The sequence below is a fragment of the Gymnogyps californianus genome, chromosome 6 (assembly GCF_018139145.2).
Source record: "Gymnogyps californianus isolate 813 chromosome 6, ASM1813914v2, whole genome shotgun sequence".
NCBI classification, from domain to species: domain Eukaryota; kingdom Metazoa; phylum Chordata; class Aves; order Accipitriformes; family Cathartidae; genus Gymnogyps; species Gymnogyps californianus.
The window spans coordinates 17,252,107-17,269,570 of NC_059476.1; the positions used below are offsets into that span (position 1 = coordinate 17,252,107).

At 34.2% G+C, this 17,464-nt stretch overlaps 1 protein-coding gene across 2 annotated transcripts in view; it reads left to right on the forward strand.

Moving 5' to 3' along the window:
- Positions 1 to 17,464, forward strand: part of LOC127017856 (adhesion G protein-coupled receptor A3-like) — a 284,811-nt gene that overhangs the window by 137,177 nt on the left and 130,170 nt on the right. Inside the window, exons 8-11 of one of the 2 annotated variants that reach the window (XM_050899150.1) lie at positions 7,516 to 7,680; positions 11,086 to 11,284; positions 12,628 to 12,777; positions 15,812 to 15,973. In XM_050899150.1, coding sequence (XP_050755107.1) covers positions 7,516 to 7,680; positions 11,086 to 11,284; positions 12,628 to 12,777; positions 15,812 to 15,973 — 676 coding nt within the window. The remainder of the gene's footprint in view (positions 1 to 7,515; positions 7,681 to 11,085; positions 11,285 to 12,627; positions 12,778 to 15,811; positions 15,974 to 17,464) is intronic. The other variant, XM_050899151.1, reaches the window with a different exon arrangement.

The following is a 17,464-nucleotide window of genomic DNA, read 5'->3' on the forward strand; positions in this document are numbered from 1 at the left end:
AGCAACGTTCTCATATATCAGACAGGAAGATAGTATTTAAAATTATTGCAGAATATTATGAAATGCACGGGCTAAAGGTTTCATTATCTGAGATTAAGAGAATCTTCATGTGAATTAATTTGGAAGATTAATTAAACTTAGGCCCTTTCTCTAAAAATCTTTCAATTATCTGAATAAAACTCCATGACAGTTTTACTACTAATCAGTTTGGGGAATAATTTGAAATATAACCTGTGGAAAAGTATACTAATACTATGAAAAGCAAAAGCAGCAACCGCAATACCCTGTACCGTTAAAGGAATAGACCATTATGTAAGAATTGTGCTGTGCCATAAAAACTGTAGGCTTAATCTGGGTAACTGCTTATTGAAACATGACTGAGAAACAGGTATTTTCACAGAAAATATATGTAAGTATTTTTGGCTGATAGAATAAAAAAACCCTAGAAAAATAGTGAGTCAGAAGTGTAAAAAATTTTTCATGGAGTCCTTCTTCAAGAACTTTAAGAGAGTATCCCTTTTTTAATGTTGAGACCAGATTAAGAAGATGCCTTGCACTAAATTTTGACCTCTTACTTCCATCTCTGCTTATTTCCTGCAGCTTTGTATGGGTCCATCCAGCCACGCCACTGAAATGAAATGTTAAGTTCAGTATTAAGAACAAAAATTTGCACTTCCCCCCCCACAAGGGGGAATCAATAGAGTTTTGCTTTGATTTTTTTAGGGCCAGAATGATTTTAATGTGGCCCTTCAAACAGCTGCAGCTATACAGCTGAGGAGATGCTGCACTGCAGCAGCAGTTTGGAGTGAACGAACATCTCAGGACTGGCTTTTTTTAAATTACTTTTCCTGTCGACACCAATGTAAGGTATAATTATACATTTTTCTCTCAGTCCAGGCAGTAGTCTGTAACCCCGTGTATCAGCTGTGATTATCAGAGCAATTCTGACTTATGTCCAGACTTTGAGGTACTCCTTCTACCAGGTCAATCACCCTAGATACTGGTGAAGCAAGCCATTTCTTTAAAGCAAAACATGTTAGAAATATTAAAACAAATAACTGAATTACTTTTTACTCTTCACGTATTGCAATCTATTCAACATAGAGAACATGTTGTAGAACATATTCCTTATGGACTTATAGAAAGCCTTTTTACTCCATTAGCACGCTAGAATTCCATGAAATTAGGTCTCAGCCCCTCCCCTTCTTTTTCCCTTCAGGATAAAAGAACCCTATTTTTAATTGTTTATGGTATTTTGATTGGATGACTCCTGGCCATCACAAAATAAAGTTTACACTGTTGGAGATACACTATATACTGGAGAAAGAATAGAGATTGTTCCTGAAGTTCTTATGTAGGAACCTGTTATGTCTTACCTCCTTTTTAGATCTTCCCAAATTTCTTGCAGATCAGTGAATAAAACAGGTCAGTATTCTAGCCCTAATATACAATTACTCTATCCCATAAAGTATTCATTAAATAAATAATTAATTTCTGCATTTGTACCCTCACCACTGACTAGGAAGAGTGGGAAATTCTGTCAAAGTAGTGTGCATTTGAAAAATAATTTGAAATTGTAAAATTAATGTAGTAGTTTTTTGGTTTGTTTTCTTTTGTGTGTTGTTTGGGATTTTTGTGTTGGGTTGGGTTGTTTTTGTTTTTTTTTCTGGGCACAGTGGCATGTAATCAAATAATCAAGAATTCTCATAAGTAGGTTAACACTTCTGAATCATCTGGGAAATATTTTACTTTAAAAGCTTTTTATGCAGTTTTGGCTATTGAACTGATTGTCATACTGTTATTTTTGTCTAAGAACCTCTGATAGTGTACAGATCACAAGACTTATGCTAATGAAATAAAGCTTCCTCTAGATATAACATTGCAGTATACAGACTACTTAAGGGCAGATGAAAGGCATACAGCAGGTGTAGCACCATTTCCCCAAAAGACTGCAGTTGTATACATCCTGCGACCAAGCAGTTTGCTGGTAGAACAAAATTAATAACAATAAACACATTTGAGCATCCCTAAACCTTTCACCAACTGACAAAGCAGCTCAGTGATAGACAACTGATTCATGAAGTACTTTAAATAAGCCCTGGCTCAGGTGTACTCTCTTCAGATAGCTTTATAGCACTGTGCTGTCACAGACCTGCCAGCTGTCTGAAGGTTTCTCCAGCAAGAGGAAGGTTTGAGTGCTCTAGAGCTGTTGATACCTTTTTTTTCCCCTCCCTGCTTTATGTTCTCAGCTAGCCGGACTGGCATGTATTGACTCTAGGACTGTGGGAGTAAGGAGATAAATACAAACATCTTTATGCACACCCTTCAATGCAGCACAGTAGCTGGTAGTCTGTCTCTACCTGACAAGCTCAATGAGAGAGCAAAGGATCATACAACAAACCAAACCCGTTGTGGTATGTTGTAGAGCTATTGAGATTTCTGATTCCATTTCTGAAGATGATTTGGTAGAGTCACTCTAATTAGTAGTACTTGTTTTCTCAATTTTAAGAAACAATTTGATAGCATATAAATGTAGGTCACAGGTTCTTTGACATCCACCTATAGAAGACACATCTCCCTATTGCGCAAATGTTTACATAACAAATGGATAATATTAGCCTGTGACAATATTTTTGAACATTTGCATTTCAGTCGAAGTAATTTGAGCAATACAAAGGAAATAAAGTGAGATGGTTTACTAACTGACATACGGGTCTTTTCTCCCATTTTGGAAATAGGTTGGGTTTTTTTCTGTCAAAAATTACATCCTTTCCTTGGCATCTCTGAAGTCAAATCCAATGTTGTCATGGTCCTAGCATACTGATGTGAACAAATTAGCTGATAGATAAATTACAGTAAAAGTATGTTATAGCACATTACGTTTCTTGGGTAGCTACAGATGACATTAAATGGTAAGTTATGCTTTGTTTTTATATTCAGTCAGAAGAAACAGAAAATCGTGTATTGAATTTCCTATGTGTATGACAAATTGATTACACCTGAAAATATTTGCTAGACATCTAGCATAAAATGAATACCAACTTGAATCTTTAATCTTCATTTTCTCTTGCTGTTGCCTGGACACAAGTTTTCTTTAAAGGCCATCAGCCTTCTAAAGCTGTTTCTTTCATGGGTAAATAAGTAATTTTGTCAGAGAGATCAGACTAGCAATTTAAGTTCAGTTAAAGTGCCTAGATTTACACATTCTCTCTTCATTTTCCATGTTTTAATCTTATATTCCCTGTGAAAGGCTGTATTCCAAGCAGCAGTGTACTCTGGAGACTAACACTAATTTTTAAAATTCTGTGTTAGTATTAATAATTTAAGGTGGTATGGGTTGGATGCAGGTTATGCAGGCCTTCTGCCTGAACTGTAGAAAAGCATTTGCTATTTATCCATCTGAAGAAGAATATGAGGAAACCTAAATGTTATCTGTTTGAGTAATTAATTTTCATTTTTCTCCAGGAAGAGTAGTTCGTTCTTCCCAAGTCTTACAGGAACTCAAGTCAGACTTTAAAACGTTTCTTGTGGAAAGCCAATCAAAATATGGTGTTAAAGTCTCCTCTTTATTCGTTACTCTGTTTCCTGGCATGCAAATGACTGCTGGGGCATACAGTAAATGTCGCTAAGGTATTACTTCAGGACATAGTTGAGTAACTTTGCATAATGAGACCTACTTCTGATTGTCTAATTAGTTATGCATAGTTGTAGCAATGCAAAACTATGCCTCAAATAGAAATCTATTGTCATAGGTTACTTGATTACATGACTATGGCTTCCGCCTGTATTATGGTTCCTCTCTTTGTAATGACAAATGCCACGGGCTTCTATTGAATATTATAACAACTTTTTCATGCAATTGCATCAGCTGTTAATTTTAATTAATTTTTCAATATGTCAGTCATCACATTTGAAAAAGGAATCCTACCATGCGTGAAATTTCCCAGTACAAAAAAGAAACATGTATATTCTCTTTCTTCCTTTCAATGTTTTTATTGAGAAGGCCACTATAATTTCAAAAGAAAACTTGAGAAAAGCTTGCTAGTCATCCTTTTGTTCTCATCAGGCAGCAATCTTCATATTCAGTTTGCCTTGACACCATCTCATGAATGTCTGACTTTGTTTTATGTCTTGGTAGGTCAAAAATTTCCACAAAAGTAGCATCTATCACACCTCTGAGGAGTGGGATATGATTGCTAACGTAGAGGTAGTAGGAACTCTTTCTGACTCATACTCCATCCTTAGGAAAGCTGCATAGTAGAGGCAAGACTATTTCATTTGTGGCCTGACGTTTATTAGCTTCTGTGAGATAGGATACTCAAAAGTGTACAGCCAAAGGTGCCGTCCTCTCTTGATTCTGTTGTGCTCTTGTCAAGCTCCTAAACCAGAGAGTCCTGCCATGTTCTTAGGTCACTGGAGAGTTCTTGCCTTTTATCAAGACCTGTTGCCATGGCCAAAAGAGATCAAGAATGCCTTTCTACTAAGAGTAAGAAAAACAATGGAACTTCTGGGCATGCTAATGTAACAGTGCCAAGACTTAAAATATGTAACTAACTGACCTACTAGAAAACTTTATGAAGAGGTTTAAAATTCTATACAGGCCCACCCTTTCCTTTTGGTCTGCCAGGACTGTGAAGTCACCAAGGATTATAAGTGGAGAAAATGTTAAAGGACCCAGTTGACTGCTCTTTTTGAGAATTAAAAGACTTTTTTTTTTTTTTTTTAATCCAGTCTCCCAAATTCTCCAGGGGTATAAGATCAATTTATCATTTGTCATATCCAGATGGTAAGTAAATGAACAGTTTCACCATTGGGCTTGCTATCCAAAATATTCCTAGAGGAATATAAATGAATGCATAATTTACAGTGGCCAGATGGCAATTCAGAAGACAATTCCATGTTCTAGTCATTATACAGCTTCTTCTATATTGCATAAACCTATTCTGGCTTATTTTGGTTCACCATCTGAAGAAAGGGCCATAGAAGATTAAAAGTGATTGAATGTGAGGATTTACTCATCATTTTAGAGAACTTGAACCAGTGTTCAAGTATTGCGTTTCTACCAGAAGCAACACTGATGTATCAGTAAATATTTGTCTGTGAAACTGGGAAACTTCATCTAATGACAGGAGATCTGTTTAGTGGCAGATAAATTTGCATCGGAACACATTTCAGCAATTTAAATAAAGGGAAAATGTACCCTTTTTCTTCATATTTATTTATTTTCATATTGACTAACTGTAAAACTGATAACATGCACAAGTATTGTATTTACCTGAAGTCACCATGGTTCCCAGTTTTCTCAAGTCTGTGTTGTTAGCAATGATTATAGATACTTTATAGGAAATACATCAAAAGCTCAGCACATCTATCATACATTCTATTCACTTGGGAAGTCTCTGGGTCTTGATGCCACAGGTGAATATTTATGCTGCCTATTGTTTCAGTGAAAAAGAGCTTTTATGGATAATTGTTTTTATAAGCTTTAGGAATATATTCTTTCTCAGTTGTCTATAAAGATGATGTGAGATTGTTGTGACATATGAAATAGAAGATTTAATTTAAAAATTGCTATCAACTGGCTAATTTCACTTAAGTATTTCATCCTGAATGTAAAAAGATGTATTAAGAGTTAGCGAAGAGGCTGCTGTTATTGGGCTTTCTCATCTGAGACTTCTTAAGAGAACAATTGCTTCTTTTGACGTGAAAATATTCAGCTACTCTGTCTGAGAATGGCTAGCAATGCTTTTCCTATATTTTCTGCAATAAAAACATGTTAGAATTCATTGTAAAAATGAAATAGAGGGTTACAAGGTACTTGGAGCTCAAAGCCATGATAAATAGGAAAAATGTGAGATTTTTAAAGTTAATGGTCCTGTAGTAAGTACTTGAGAAAACCATCCTTCATTGTGTGCATGTTTCAAAGGGAAAATTACATACGCAGCTGTCTAATCACTTCCTACCTTGATTGTGGTCTACTGTCATGTGTATCAGAAGTAGTCTATATACAAGGAGATTAGATTCGATCCTTTCTTGTAGCCAAGTTAATAAAAGTGCATGTATAATATACAAAGGCTTAAACTGACAAAGGATGACATTTTTAGAGAAGTTTAAAAGAGCAAAAAATTAAAAATAAATTATATATAATTATTCTGTGTGTATCTTTCAAAATGTCAGGCTCTTTACAAAAGTGCCAAAGGCCACAAGTAGAATTTTTTAAGATTTTGTTTTAAATACAGATTTGAAATCAATTTAACAACTTTTAAATTCTGTGCTTCTGTTTTTATAATGTACCTTCTCCCTCTTTCTGACTGTACTCCATTTCTTCCCACATAATTTCTAATTGTCTAAACCACAAGGCATATTCAAAGATGAGCCATTTGTGTAAAGCAAATATTTCAGATAATTACTACCTTTTATCCCCTCCCAACTACTTTCAAAAGCTGTACTTTCTTTAAAACTGTAGCAAAATTTATTTCTAGCCCAATGGCAGATTTAAGATCTAATGTATTACCTTCTTAAAATGTAGTAGTTTGCATTATTTTTGTCTATGAGATCTATAGAGTTACAGTAATCAGATAAAATTCTATCCCTGATGAAGTCAATTGAAAAACTAAACTTTATTGACTTCATTACGGCCTGGGTTACATCCATTAGATGAAGGAAAGCTTCTTGCCGGATTTAAAATATATAGAAAATACTAACCAGAACAGTTCTAGACAATTTTAAATGTTTCTGAAATTATTTCCTCCTTCTCTAATTATACATAGAATATTTAGCTTAGGCAGCTAAATATTGGTGTGGTGCAGTCATGCACAATGTTTGTATTGTAAGAGAAGCCACAAAGGGTCTCTATATTTAACTTGTCTAACACTTATAAAGAGTTAATGCAACCTTCATTTATTGATATTAATAACTACCTTTCATATTTGGTGGGGGACAGTGTGAAACAAGTTTGTGAGTAGTAAAGTGCTGAAAGAAATATCAGCATTTGCCTCATCTCATTTTGCATTCATCAGAAAAATCATATATGGCTTCCAAAGTCAATGGCTATTCTAGAAGACTTTTCCCATGCTGCCACAGGAGCTGCAGATTCTGCTGTTGAAATGCCTTAGGGGCTGCAATTGCAGCTGAGGGGAAGCATTCTCTGTGGATTGGTTGCGTTGTCAACTTGAAATGCATTTCTGACTTTCAAGTGCTTGGTTATGCAACAAAACCCACATTGTATAATATTTGGGGAAAGGAGAACGGGCATTGATACATAATTGATATTGTTTTGTGATGATTTGTAATCTGTGCTATAGCCTGTTACAATCTGAGTGGCCAATCCAAATTGGTGCTGCTAAAATCTTAATACCAATCATTCACATATTGTCTGTCCCTATAATAGCATAGAGCAAAACCTGTTTTTATATTTTCATAGAAAATCTCTGAAGATAAGTTAATGTCAGAAACCCAATAACTCAATCTCTATATAATTAAGTATATACAAGAATTAATCTTTTATTTTTATAGTGAACTTATCCTATCCAGCATTGACATTGATGCAACTGGAGACTGGGAGTGTCTAGTCAACAATTCGTATGGAAATAGCACTAAACAAGTAGAAATTGTGGTACTTGAAACGGCTGCGCCCTACTGCCCTGCCGAAAGAGTTATTAACAACAAGGGAGATTTCAGGTATGATTTCCTGTTTTTGGAGTCTGTTTCATATATTAATAGAGATACAGACCATATTCATGCTTACATGATACTTCAGTGTCAGTTACAAAGATGTCACTTATTTTATTTGTCATTTTTATGTAATACAGTAGGAAGGAGGAGCACTGTGTGATTTTTATGGGAAATGGCAGCTAGTGCTTCAAGAGCTGCAGTGGTTTGTGAAAATCAGAGAATCTTTCTTCTAATTCCTCAGTGTGAGATTATGGAAAATTTCAAAAGATGTAGGCTCTTTACAGCTAAATGAGAGAGGGTTCAAAATTGTTCTTGGCTATGATAATAGCCAAAATTGTAGGCTATGATAACACTGCATTAAAGCATTAGAAGATTAAATCTTCAGTACTTTTCTAATCCGTTCCAGTTCTGCTGGTTTTGTTCAGCTGAGATTAGAGGTAACAAATAACATAAAACTGTTAGTAAAATATTTCACTGAAGAGAATCAAAATAGCAAGTATAACTACTTAGTAAAACAAATAGATCATTTGAGGTGAGCTTAAGGACACACAGTTCCACCAATATATCACATGGTTAGAAAACACATCCGTCCTGCTCTCTGAATCTCAGAGTCTGCACAGTTTTGTTGACTAAATGTAATTTTTGTTTCAGCTTTACTTTTATCTACATATGCTGGTTTTGTTTGGTTTTTTTTTTAATCCTCATAAACTGAAGAAAAAGTTAAGGATTCTGTGGAATTTGGTATTGTTTTCAGTTAGCTCTAAAACACTTCAATGATATGCATAAAGCTCTTAAACAAAATATAATTACCTGCTTGACAATAACACTGATGTATGATGGCATTCCCATTGAGAAATCAAGAAGGTAATTTGTTACCAAGTGAATTATAATAAGAATTCAGCTTGAATAGTTAATGAAATGAAAAGTAGACAAGAGAGGAAGCTTCTCTTAAATGCCAGAACTTTCTGCAAATACTTCTGACCTGAAAATCTCTCTTCATTTTTAAGTTACCTTTAAAACTTTTTCAAAGGCCTTTTACTACTATTTCTTGTGTTTGAATAGAAATAAAGGAATGAATTAGAAAGAAGTGGAGAAACCAACTCACATAATCTGTTTTCTCTTTACTACAAACCTATTTTATTACATTAACCTCAGTTCCAGTGAGTATACCACATTTGCTGAACACATATTTATTTACTTATTTAATCCATATATATGGATTAAAATCCATTAGAGATCTTTGACAATCGCAGCTATAGATTTTTTTTGTCATCGCAAAAACTGCCATTGTGTTTTCTCATAGTGGACATGCTTAAATGTATTTTAATTAGATCTTTTAAAATATATATACTTCCTATCAGATAACACATACTCAATCTTTTAGATGACAACTTTATGAAGTTCATGTTCTTGCCATAAACTGACATCCTTTTCTTCATAAATAAATATCTATAATTTCTACAGACTGCACAAACTAACACCAGGGGCATTTTTGTCATTTTATATAAATCAAAAGAACAGGAGTGCACATTTCTCTCCCTATTGATCATCTTTCTAGAAATCCATACAAATTCATTTTTAAAATGTATATCAAAAGGATGCTGAGTCCATAGGTTCTTTTGGCATTTGAGGGAATGAATTTAAAATTATAGAGAATTTGTTAGGCTCAAACTCAGCATTAGGACTTGAAATTGTTCCAAAGGTTTATCATCAGGGATGTAGGTATCACACCAGTAATTTTTCTTACAAAGGTCTTTGAAGTTTTGGTAACATAGCAAGTATGTAAGTAGAAAGAGTTGAACCACAAAAGCAAAGCTAGAAAGAACAGTTCTTTTATTGGGCAAAAAAAGGAAAACAGCATCAACTGTTAGGGAAGTGTGGTTCTTTCAGTTGACCAGCCTAGGTGGTATTTATAATTGCACAACTGCAGTAAGAATTAGGCACTGTGAGTCAGAATAGGCTGGCCTTATGTACTAAAAGGTTTTCTCTATGATGGCCATATTTTGCTCATTTTTTGTTTTCCAGCTCTTTGTAAGATGATTCTGAAATGCAAATGGTAATGCAGTTATGTCCTATCATTCCTATTCATAAAGGCCAGATTCTGCTACCTGTGCTAATACTAGTTTCAGAATTATCTCTTTAGTTTTACTTCTGAGGTAAGTTGCTACTCAGTGTGGCCCAATTGCATTAACGTAAATGTTTTACTAAAAATAATATTTCAGCCCAGAGGCAAAAGAAGAATGTACTACTGTACATATTTTGATTTTTTGTGAAGCTCCTTTCATGGTTCATTTTGCATCAACTGTTTTTATATCACAAAATGAATTATTCTAGTGACAGTTAGCTATGACATATAAAAGTATTTTTATTCTTACCTTTTCTTTGTTTGAAACAAGGAAAACTTACATAGCCCAAAGCCCGTCAGTATATTATGTAACAATGTCCAAATGGACCTGCATTATATAACTAAGAGGGGCTAATATGTATGTTTGAGCAAAGGTTGATTGTCAAGGTGTGGCTTCACTGGCAGGCAGAATATTTTTATGATTGATTGGGTTCAGTCATTACATCAGTGCAATTAAAGAACCATATCCTTTCCAGACATGCTGACTTGCTGATGATACGCTTCTGGTTTTCTTTGATTTCTCCCAATTACCTGATCCTGCTATATCCATACTAGCCTGGAAATGACAATGGATTTGGTACCAAAAGAAATAGATCCCAGTTGTGCTGCTCTAGACAATGCAGCAGATACACAGAAAAAGAGTATTGTATAATAGACCCATGAGCTAAATAGAATAATTCTGGCTGCTCTTGATTTGTAGTTTGTTTTGAGACGGTTTTGGAATCACACTACATAAATAATGTATACCTAAACAGTTAATTTTTGAGGGCTAACTCCTTCCTCCTCCATGAGATGTAATCTCTGCTGAAATCTTGTTTATTAGTTTCTGATACATTCAGGGATTTTTGCTTTTCAGGGCTTTGTGGCAGAGAGGGCTTTGTAGTGTTGGGTCAAAATGCAAAGCAAAGATTATCATCAGGTACATTTTGAGCATTTACCTTCTACAGCATTTAGTAATAGGGTTTTGGGTTTTTTTGCTTATGGACTTACTGCTCTGCTTTGTGCAGTCTGCAAAGATGAATGTAGGGAAAATGCCATCCATATTTTTTTCCTTAATACCAAACACCTTCCTGGAATTAATGCAGAATTAATGTGTGACCAGCCAGACTCAAACCTGTATAATTTTAACATTTTCCAAGGAAACAAAGTAATTCATTGTAGAACATAATGAGGTAACATTTAAAGTAGCCTTTTTTCTCATATATTCTGTATATTGTTGCTGTATTGTAAGTTGCCTTTAAATAAGAAATTTTACGTGATTTTTTTTATTATCATGTTGTTCATAGATGGCCCAAAACTTTGGCCGGGATAACTGCTTACCATCCCTGTCTCCAGTATTCATTTAACTCCATTCCTTTTCACAATGGCGCAGAAGAGTCTAAGGCATGGCGTAAATGTAATCGAACTGGACGTTGGGATGAAGAAAACTATTCTGAATGTCCTTATTCACAAGAAGTAACTCAAGTTCTTCATGCTTTTAGTCAGGTAACGTTACGAAATCCAGGGCTTCCCTTCTCTAGTACTGATCTTGTTGAATACCTCGCAAGAATCTGTTCAGCCACAAGTTTGGGATAGGTGGACTTTTAACAAAATGTTTTACTTTAAAGACAATGTGTGTGTTTGGTAATTGAAGTTCTAGTAGCAACAAGTGCACAGCATTTATTGCCTTTATTTTAATATTTTTTTTCTCTGGGTGCCTGGAGTCTAGATGACCATGAGTAATGTTGGCAGGGTCATCAGTGCTTTACTTCAGTTCCTTCTTTGTCTCCCCCTCATGCATTCTTACCAGAAAGATGTTAATTTCTCTTGAAGTCCTGTATCAGATTTTTGTCAGCTGAAGTGCCTTTCCTCATTGCCATTGTCCAATACATATTTAAAAGAGCTGCAGAAATGAAGCCTACTTTAGAATGCCTTTTTGATGTCTTCCAAAAAAGCAGTACTTAAATGGTTTCTTATGGATAAGTAAAAGAGAGAATGAAATAAAAAATTAAATGGATAGAAATTAATGAGAAAAAAAGAGCATAACAGGGAACAGCATGGAGGATGGCACAGACCTGTAACTGCCATACTAACTTTTACAACTTTCAGTTTCCTTGATCATTTCTTCCCAATCAGAAGTGCTAGATAACACCGCAGGAAATTTGTTTTCAGATGGGTTCATACTTAAATAAGAATAATTACTATATTAAGAGAGACAGTGCAATTATAGGATAATAAAATTATTAGGAAGGTCTCTAGAATCCCGTCCATTCTCCTGTAAGCAATGAGGTTAGTCCAGGTTTCTCAGGTCTTTAACTACTCAGGTCTTCAAAACCTCTGAGGATGGAGGCTGCACAACCTCTGGGGGTAACCTGTTCAAATGCCTGACTATCCTCATAGCAGAAAAGATTTTCTTCATAAGGAGTCTGAACTTCTCTTCTTTCAACTTACTACCATTGTCCCTTGTTCTCCCACCATGCACCACTGTATATATGAACCCTCACTGATACTGTTGTTGTCATGATGATCTAAAGACATAGGCAAGGCAAGGTTAGTAGCTTGGTATAATGTTTTATGAGGCCAGTTAGTTACAGTCTAGAAAAAGCAGACAAAAATCTTCAAAATTTGTTGGCCTGTTGTGGTGTCTTCAGATAACAGCAATGAAATCTAAGGCCTAATGCTGAAGATACATTCACATGCCCCTGAAATTTATGTCCATGGTACTACTGATGCATATAAACCCATGTGAAATTATAGCCAACATTATACAAATGGATGTGATCCCCAGTTTTTAAAAGAGAATGAAGCTAGCTGATTTATTACACCTAACAATTCTGATGTATTTTCAGATGCACATCAATTTGACAACAGTGCTTGAATTTTCCCGCCAGCTGACAGCCTACACAAGAGGTGCTTCCCACTTTGCGGATAAAATGGATGTAATATATTTGGCTTATATAATGGAAAAGTTAATTGTCTTCGTGGATGAAGTTGAAGATGTAAGATATCTTCTCTATGCTGAAAAAAAGTATCACTTAGAAGTGAAGTCTTCACATATGGCCCTGTTCTTAATGTATGCAGGCACACACTGAAGAGTAGCTTCTAAAATTGATTGCAAATGTTCTGCATATACTGTGACCTGTTTCTTTATGCCAAAAAGGACAACTAAGCCATCTCGGCTGACTGACAAAGGCATTGCTGCTTAGGAATAAAAATTGGTTTTCAATAAGCCACTTGTTTAATTTTCTTTTTCGTTTTAATTTCTACCATGTCTAACATATTAGAATGAACTCAAGGTGCCTCTCCATCTGGCCACTGGAGTTACACATGCTTCTTTTGTTTTCTCCATTTCATCAGGAGGTTTTCACTGAGTTTTGAAAGCATGTATCACTTCATGTGAAGAGAAGATAATGTGTCTTTAAGTGCAACTTCCTACAGAAACTTTTAGCATAATGTATGGCATTTTTATAGGGAAATCTAATCAGAGAGTTATGCAAACCCTATGGGAAAAATAGGTTTTTATAGAGAACAGCAACGTTCATCGTAGTTTTTACTGTTAATTTTCAGAGTAACTGCTTGCATAAAGATTTCATAACCTGTAATTTTTGTACACATGATAGCTATAGTTAAAACATTTGTTTTCTTTTGGTTTGGCAATGTTCATTCCATTCTGGCTCTGGGGATTGTAACAGTTAACATTTTAGTGCCAATTTGAGAAAGCCTCCAACTTCAATTTCATCATTATACGCCAGACCTGAAGTGTATTATTAAGTGCTCTCCAAGAATCATGTTTCAAAGCTACAACTGTATTTCAGCTCAAAATCCTGATAAGATCTTACTGCTTTCTGACAAAACAAAAATTTACCATCCAAAAGAAACAGTTGGATTTACCATAAAGCCTCTTTATTTTTCTAGCAGCTGATGCATTATCCATTAAAACTGAGCATCATCTCTAATCTTTTAATTGATTTCTTCCACCTTTCAAATAGGTTTCAGTTTCTTGTTTTTGGCATCAAAACATTTCCATCTCCACCACTTATCTCTACGTCTCTTACCTTGTAATCCCTTATTGTTTTCATAATTTAGAACATTTCTGCTAATTTATCTCTGTTTCCTTCTTCTATTTTGAACTTTACACTTTTTCCTCTCTCTCAAGTTCACTCAGTAGGTTCCTCATTCATTGAGCTCTTTACTAACACCCATTTCTTAACTCTCACTCATAAGGTACAAAAATACATGTGAAGTTAAAGTGTCAGTAGTTTCACACATGAGGCTGCACTCATGTAATTATAAATAGGATTGAACTTTGTTTAATACAAGGCAACATATGAACAAAGGTATATTAGTTTGGAATTAACTAGCAGCTGAAACTACAGTTATAGAAAACCATTAGAAATTAATGAAAATACATACACAGAGGTTTTCTGTGATTTATCAAAATAATTTTAAAACCATTTTAGCTAAACTAGTACAGTTTCTGTACATTCTCTCTGGTGAGTGCCTCTCCTAGACAGCACAGGATTATTGATTTTTATACAAGTTAGTGGTACCTTGTCCCATCTGGTGGTTCACCTTTCAAACAAGAGAGCTTCAACAGCTGCACTGGGGACATATTTGCAATATACTACAACTTTTTGCCAGGAAGATGTACACATATCAGCCCAAATTTTTGTATTTTTTAATGCCGTACCTTTACTCTTCATTAATGCATTTAATTATAATATAAATTACTTCCTTTTCTTGTTTCTCTCCTTTTGCATATTTATAGACTATTGTTCTGCCCTCAGTAAGTTACTGCTTAGCTGATTGGTGTATGCTTTAATCATTTCTCATAAATCACTCCAGTCCCTTAATGTGTTTTATTATTATTCATTGTATCAATAACTCTGTCTGCCACATTGTCAAAAGCCATCTAGAATTATCTAGTAATTATGTTCTCAAAAATAGATTAAATATTTCAGGAACAGTCACATAAAATTTCACACGTAGTCTCATTATTTCTGTGTCCCTTGCAATGCATGTGAATTTTATGTATTTTTTTATTGAAATGCAGAACCAACTTCAGAACCTCAGTCATTCCTTAAACCTTTTTCACCATTGCTGAATTTCTTTTTTCCTTCCCACTGAATTATCTGTGTATTTGCCGTATTTTTCTGTTTCTATTAGTTTGACTTTTTAGCCTCTTGAACTTTTCTTTAGCTATATTTCTCTCAGTCATTTTTTCTCTTCTATATACCTTTTTATTCAGGTTTATTTGTGACAACTTTGTATACCTTTGGCATATCTTTGCCTTCAAAAATAATGGTAATGTGGTAACATTAATTTTGAAATCTCACTCAAATTAAGTTTTAGAATTTTAAAAAGTAAATATTTTCATTTCAATTTGAAATAACCACCAAAAAATACTCACAGTGATGTTTATTCTTTCTAAAAGTAATACACTAATATAAATTTGAAACACATAGTCATGCTTACCAAAATCTGCAAAATGTCATCTAGCAAAACAAAGATTTATCACTTTGGGTTAGCCACAAGAGTGAATTAAAACATCCAAAGCTATAAGCCCACACTTTCTGTATAGCCAATGAGATGATATAGGTTTGTATCAGCACCTGAGTTATATCTCAAATTTACCCCACTATGTCTGTAACAAAAATGTCTTTCAAATATATTTTCTCTCTTTTTTTTCTTTTTTTTTTTGCTCTCAGAAGTCTTTTGATTAAACATGAAGCAGTTCTTTAGAGGGGCATGGTCAATTTTCATTAGTTTAAGAAAGAGGGTGATAATTCTGGGATTCCATTTATCGCCCAATGAGAGACTCAATTTTTGTGGTGTATCTAGAAGATAAGCTTTAAAATTGTGAATAAAAAAGCTTTATTTAATTTTCTTAATAGACTCAAAACTGTCTTTGAATGATGGTTACCAAGAGAAATAAAGTGCCTGCTTTCACTTGTACTCTTGTGTACTCTTTTCCTATTTTTGTGAGTTTTTCAGACAATAGCATTTTTGGTTTTTTGTTTTTTTCTCTTCCAGATTGGGGATGCTCTTATTGAAATTGCCAGTAACATAATGTTGGTTGATGACCATGTGTTGTGGATGGCTCAAAAGGAAGACAAAGCCTGCACCAGGATTGTACGATGTGTGGAACACATTGCAAGTCAAATACTGACCAGCAATATTCAAGTTATATCAAAGGTATTTCATAAAATTACAAAGCTTTTTGTCAGAATTTATTTTTAAAATGTCATTTTTCTTCACAATTTTTACAACATTAAACATTAAACAGTATATAGAGAAGCGAGATTGTGTAAACCAGATACATAGCATAGCTGATTTAAGTAGATATACTTGGATTCTGTGATTTTTTTTTTTCTTCTCCTGGATTCTATTTGGAAGATCAAAATATTTTTTTGAGTATCAATGATGGTATTAAAAAGTGTTTTCTCTTGACTTTGATTTATTCTATTTATTCTTACAATAGACTGTTCATAACACTATCTTTCTAGTGTTCTTACTATTCACTCAGTTTCTATTGTTCTTGCCACTATAGTATATGGGTTTATTTTGAAAGGTCCAAGTTGAGTGAGTGAAATTTTTAATAAGAGAAAAGACAACATGATCCCTTGTTGTTTGAAGATTTTAATATGCCTTTCAGAGAGGATTCTAGACAATACTTGCTTAAAGTATTTACAAAAAGATTTAAAAAGGTGTACCTTGTCATAAAGATTACTAATTTGTGGTTAGTTTTAGTTTTTTAGAAGCAAACTGTAGCAGTATGAAATAATTGTTCTTATTCCTTGGCCTCCACCTACATGAATTTGTCACTTTGATACTGAGGGACTGTCATTTGGACATTGAGAATCTGTCTTTTTGCCAGTTTCAACATCTAAATAGCAGAAGTGCATCTAAATCAGAAGCTTGAAACTTGTCCTTTTAGAATTTTAGATAAATATTTTAAAGCCTTATGGCTCCTTGGGTTGGTTTGCTTGCTTGATTTTTAAACAACCTTTATTATTTTCTCAAATGTCCACTGTATTTATGTGAACACACTATTTACAAGTGAGTTCAATGTTAGCTTCAATTACAGCAATAAGGTATAAAAGTAAAAAAAAAAAAAAAAAAGGAATTATAAAAGGAATTATAGGCTGAGCTGAATTATAGGCTGAGCCAAATAGCATAATGGCCTTAGTTCCTTCGTTGTATATTTTTAGAAAAGCAGTCTTTCAAACAAAGACAAAAATATATTGGACTGTTTTCTAAAGGAAGTTTTTTATTTAATTCCATTTACATAAAAGAATCAAATTTGCTAAAAATATTTATTTATATTAAACACATAGAGACAATAATGTGCCTTTTAGAAGTATTTTGTAATGTGACAGGTAGGAGGGCTCTGTTGCTTTATACTTAAATTTCTTTTAACTGTCAAGTGCCAAAGGTCTTTTTTTTTTCTTGTCACTGCTTCAGGAAGCTGTTGACATTACTGTAAACAGTAATTCTGTGTACTCAAATGTAGATCTGTGTCACTAACCTTTTCGCCATGCTTTATCTTTTTGCTTCTTATAGTTTTCTGTAGGAGAATTAGTTTACTGTTGAGTGCAATTTGTAAATAAACAAAGCTGTGGAGTTTTTCTGGTGTCATCTCATGCAATACCAAACAATTCTGCTCCTTTGGGAGGCCAGCCAGAA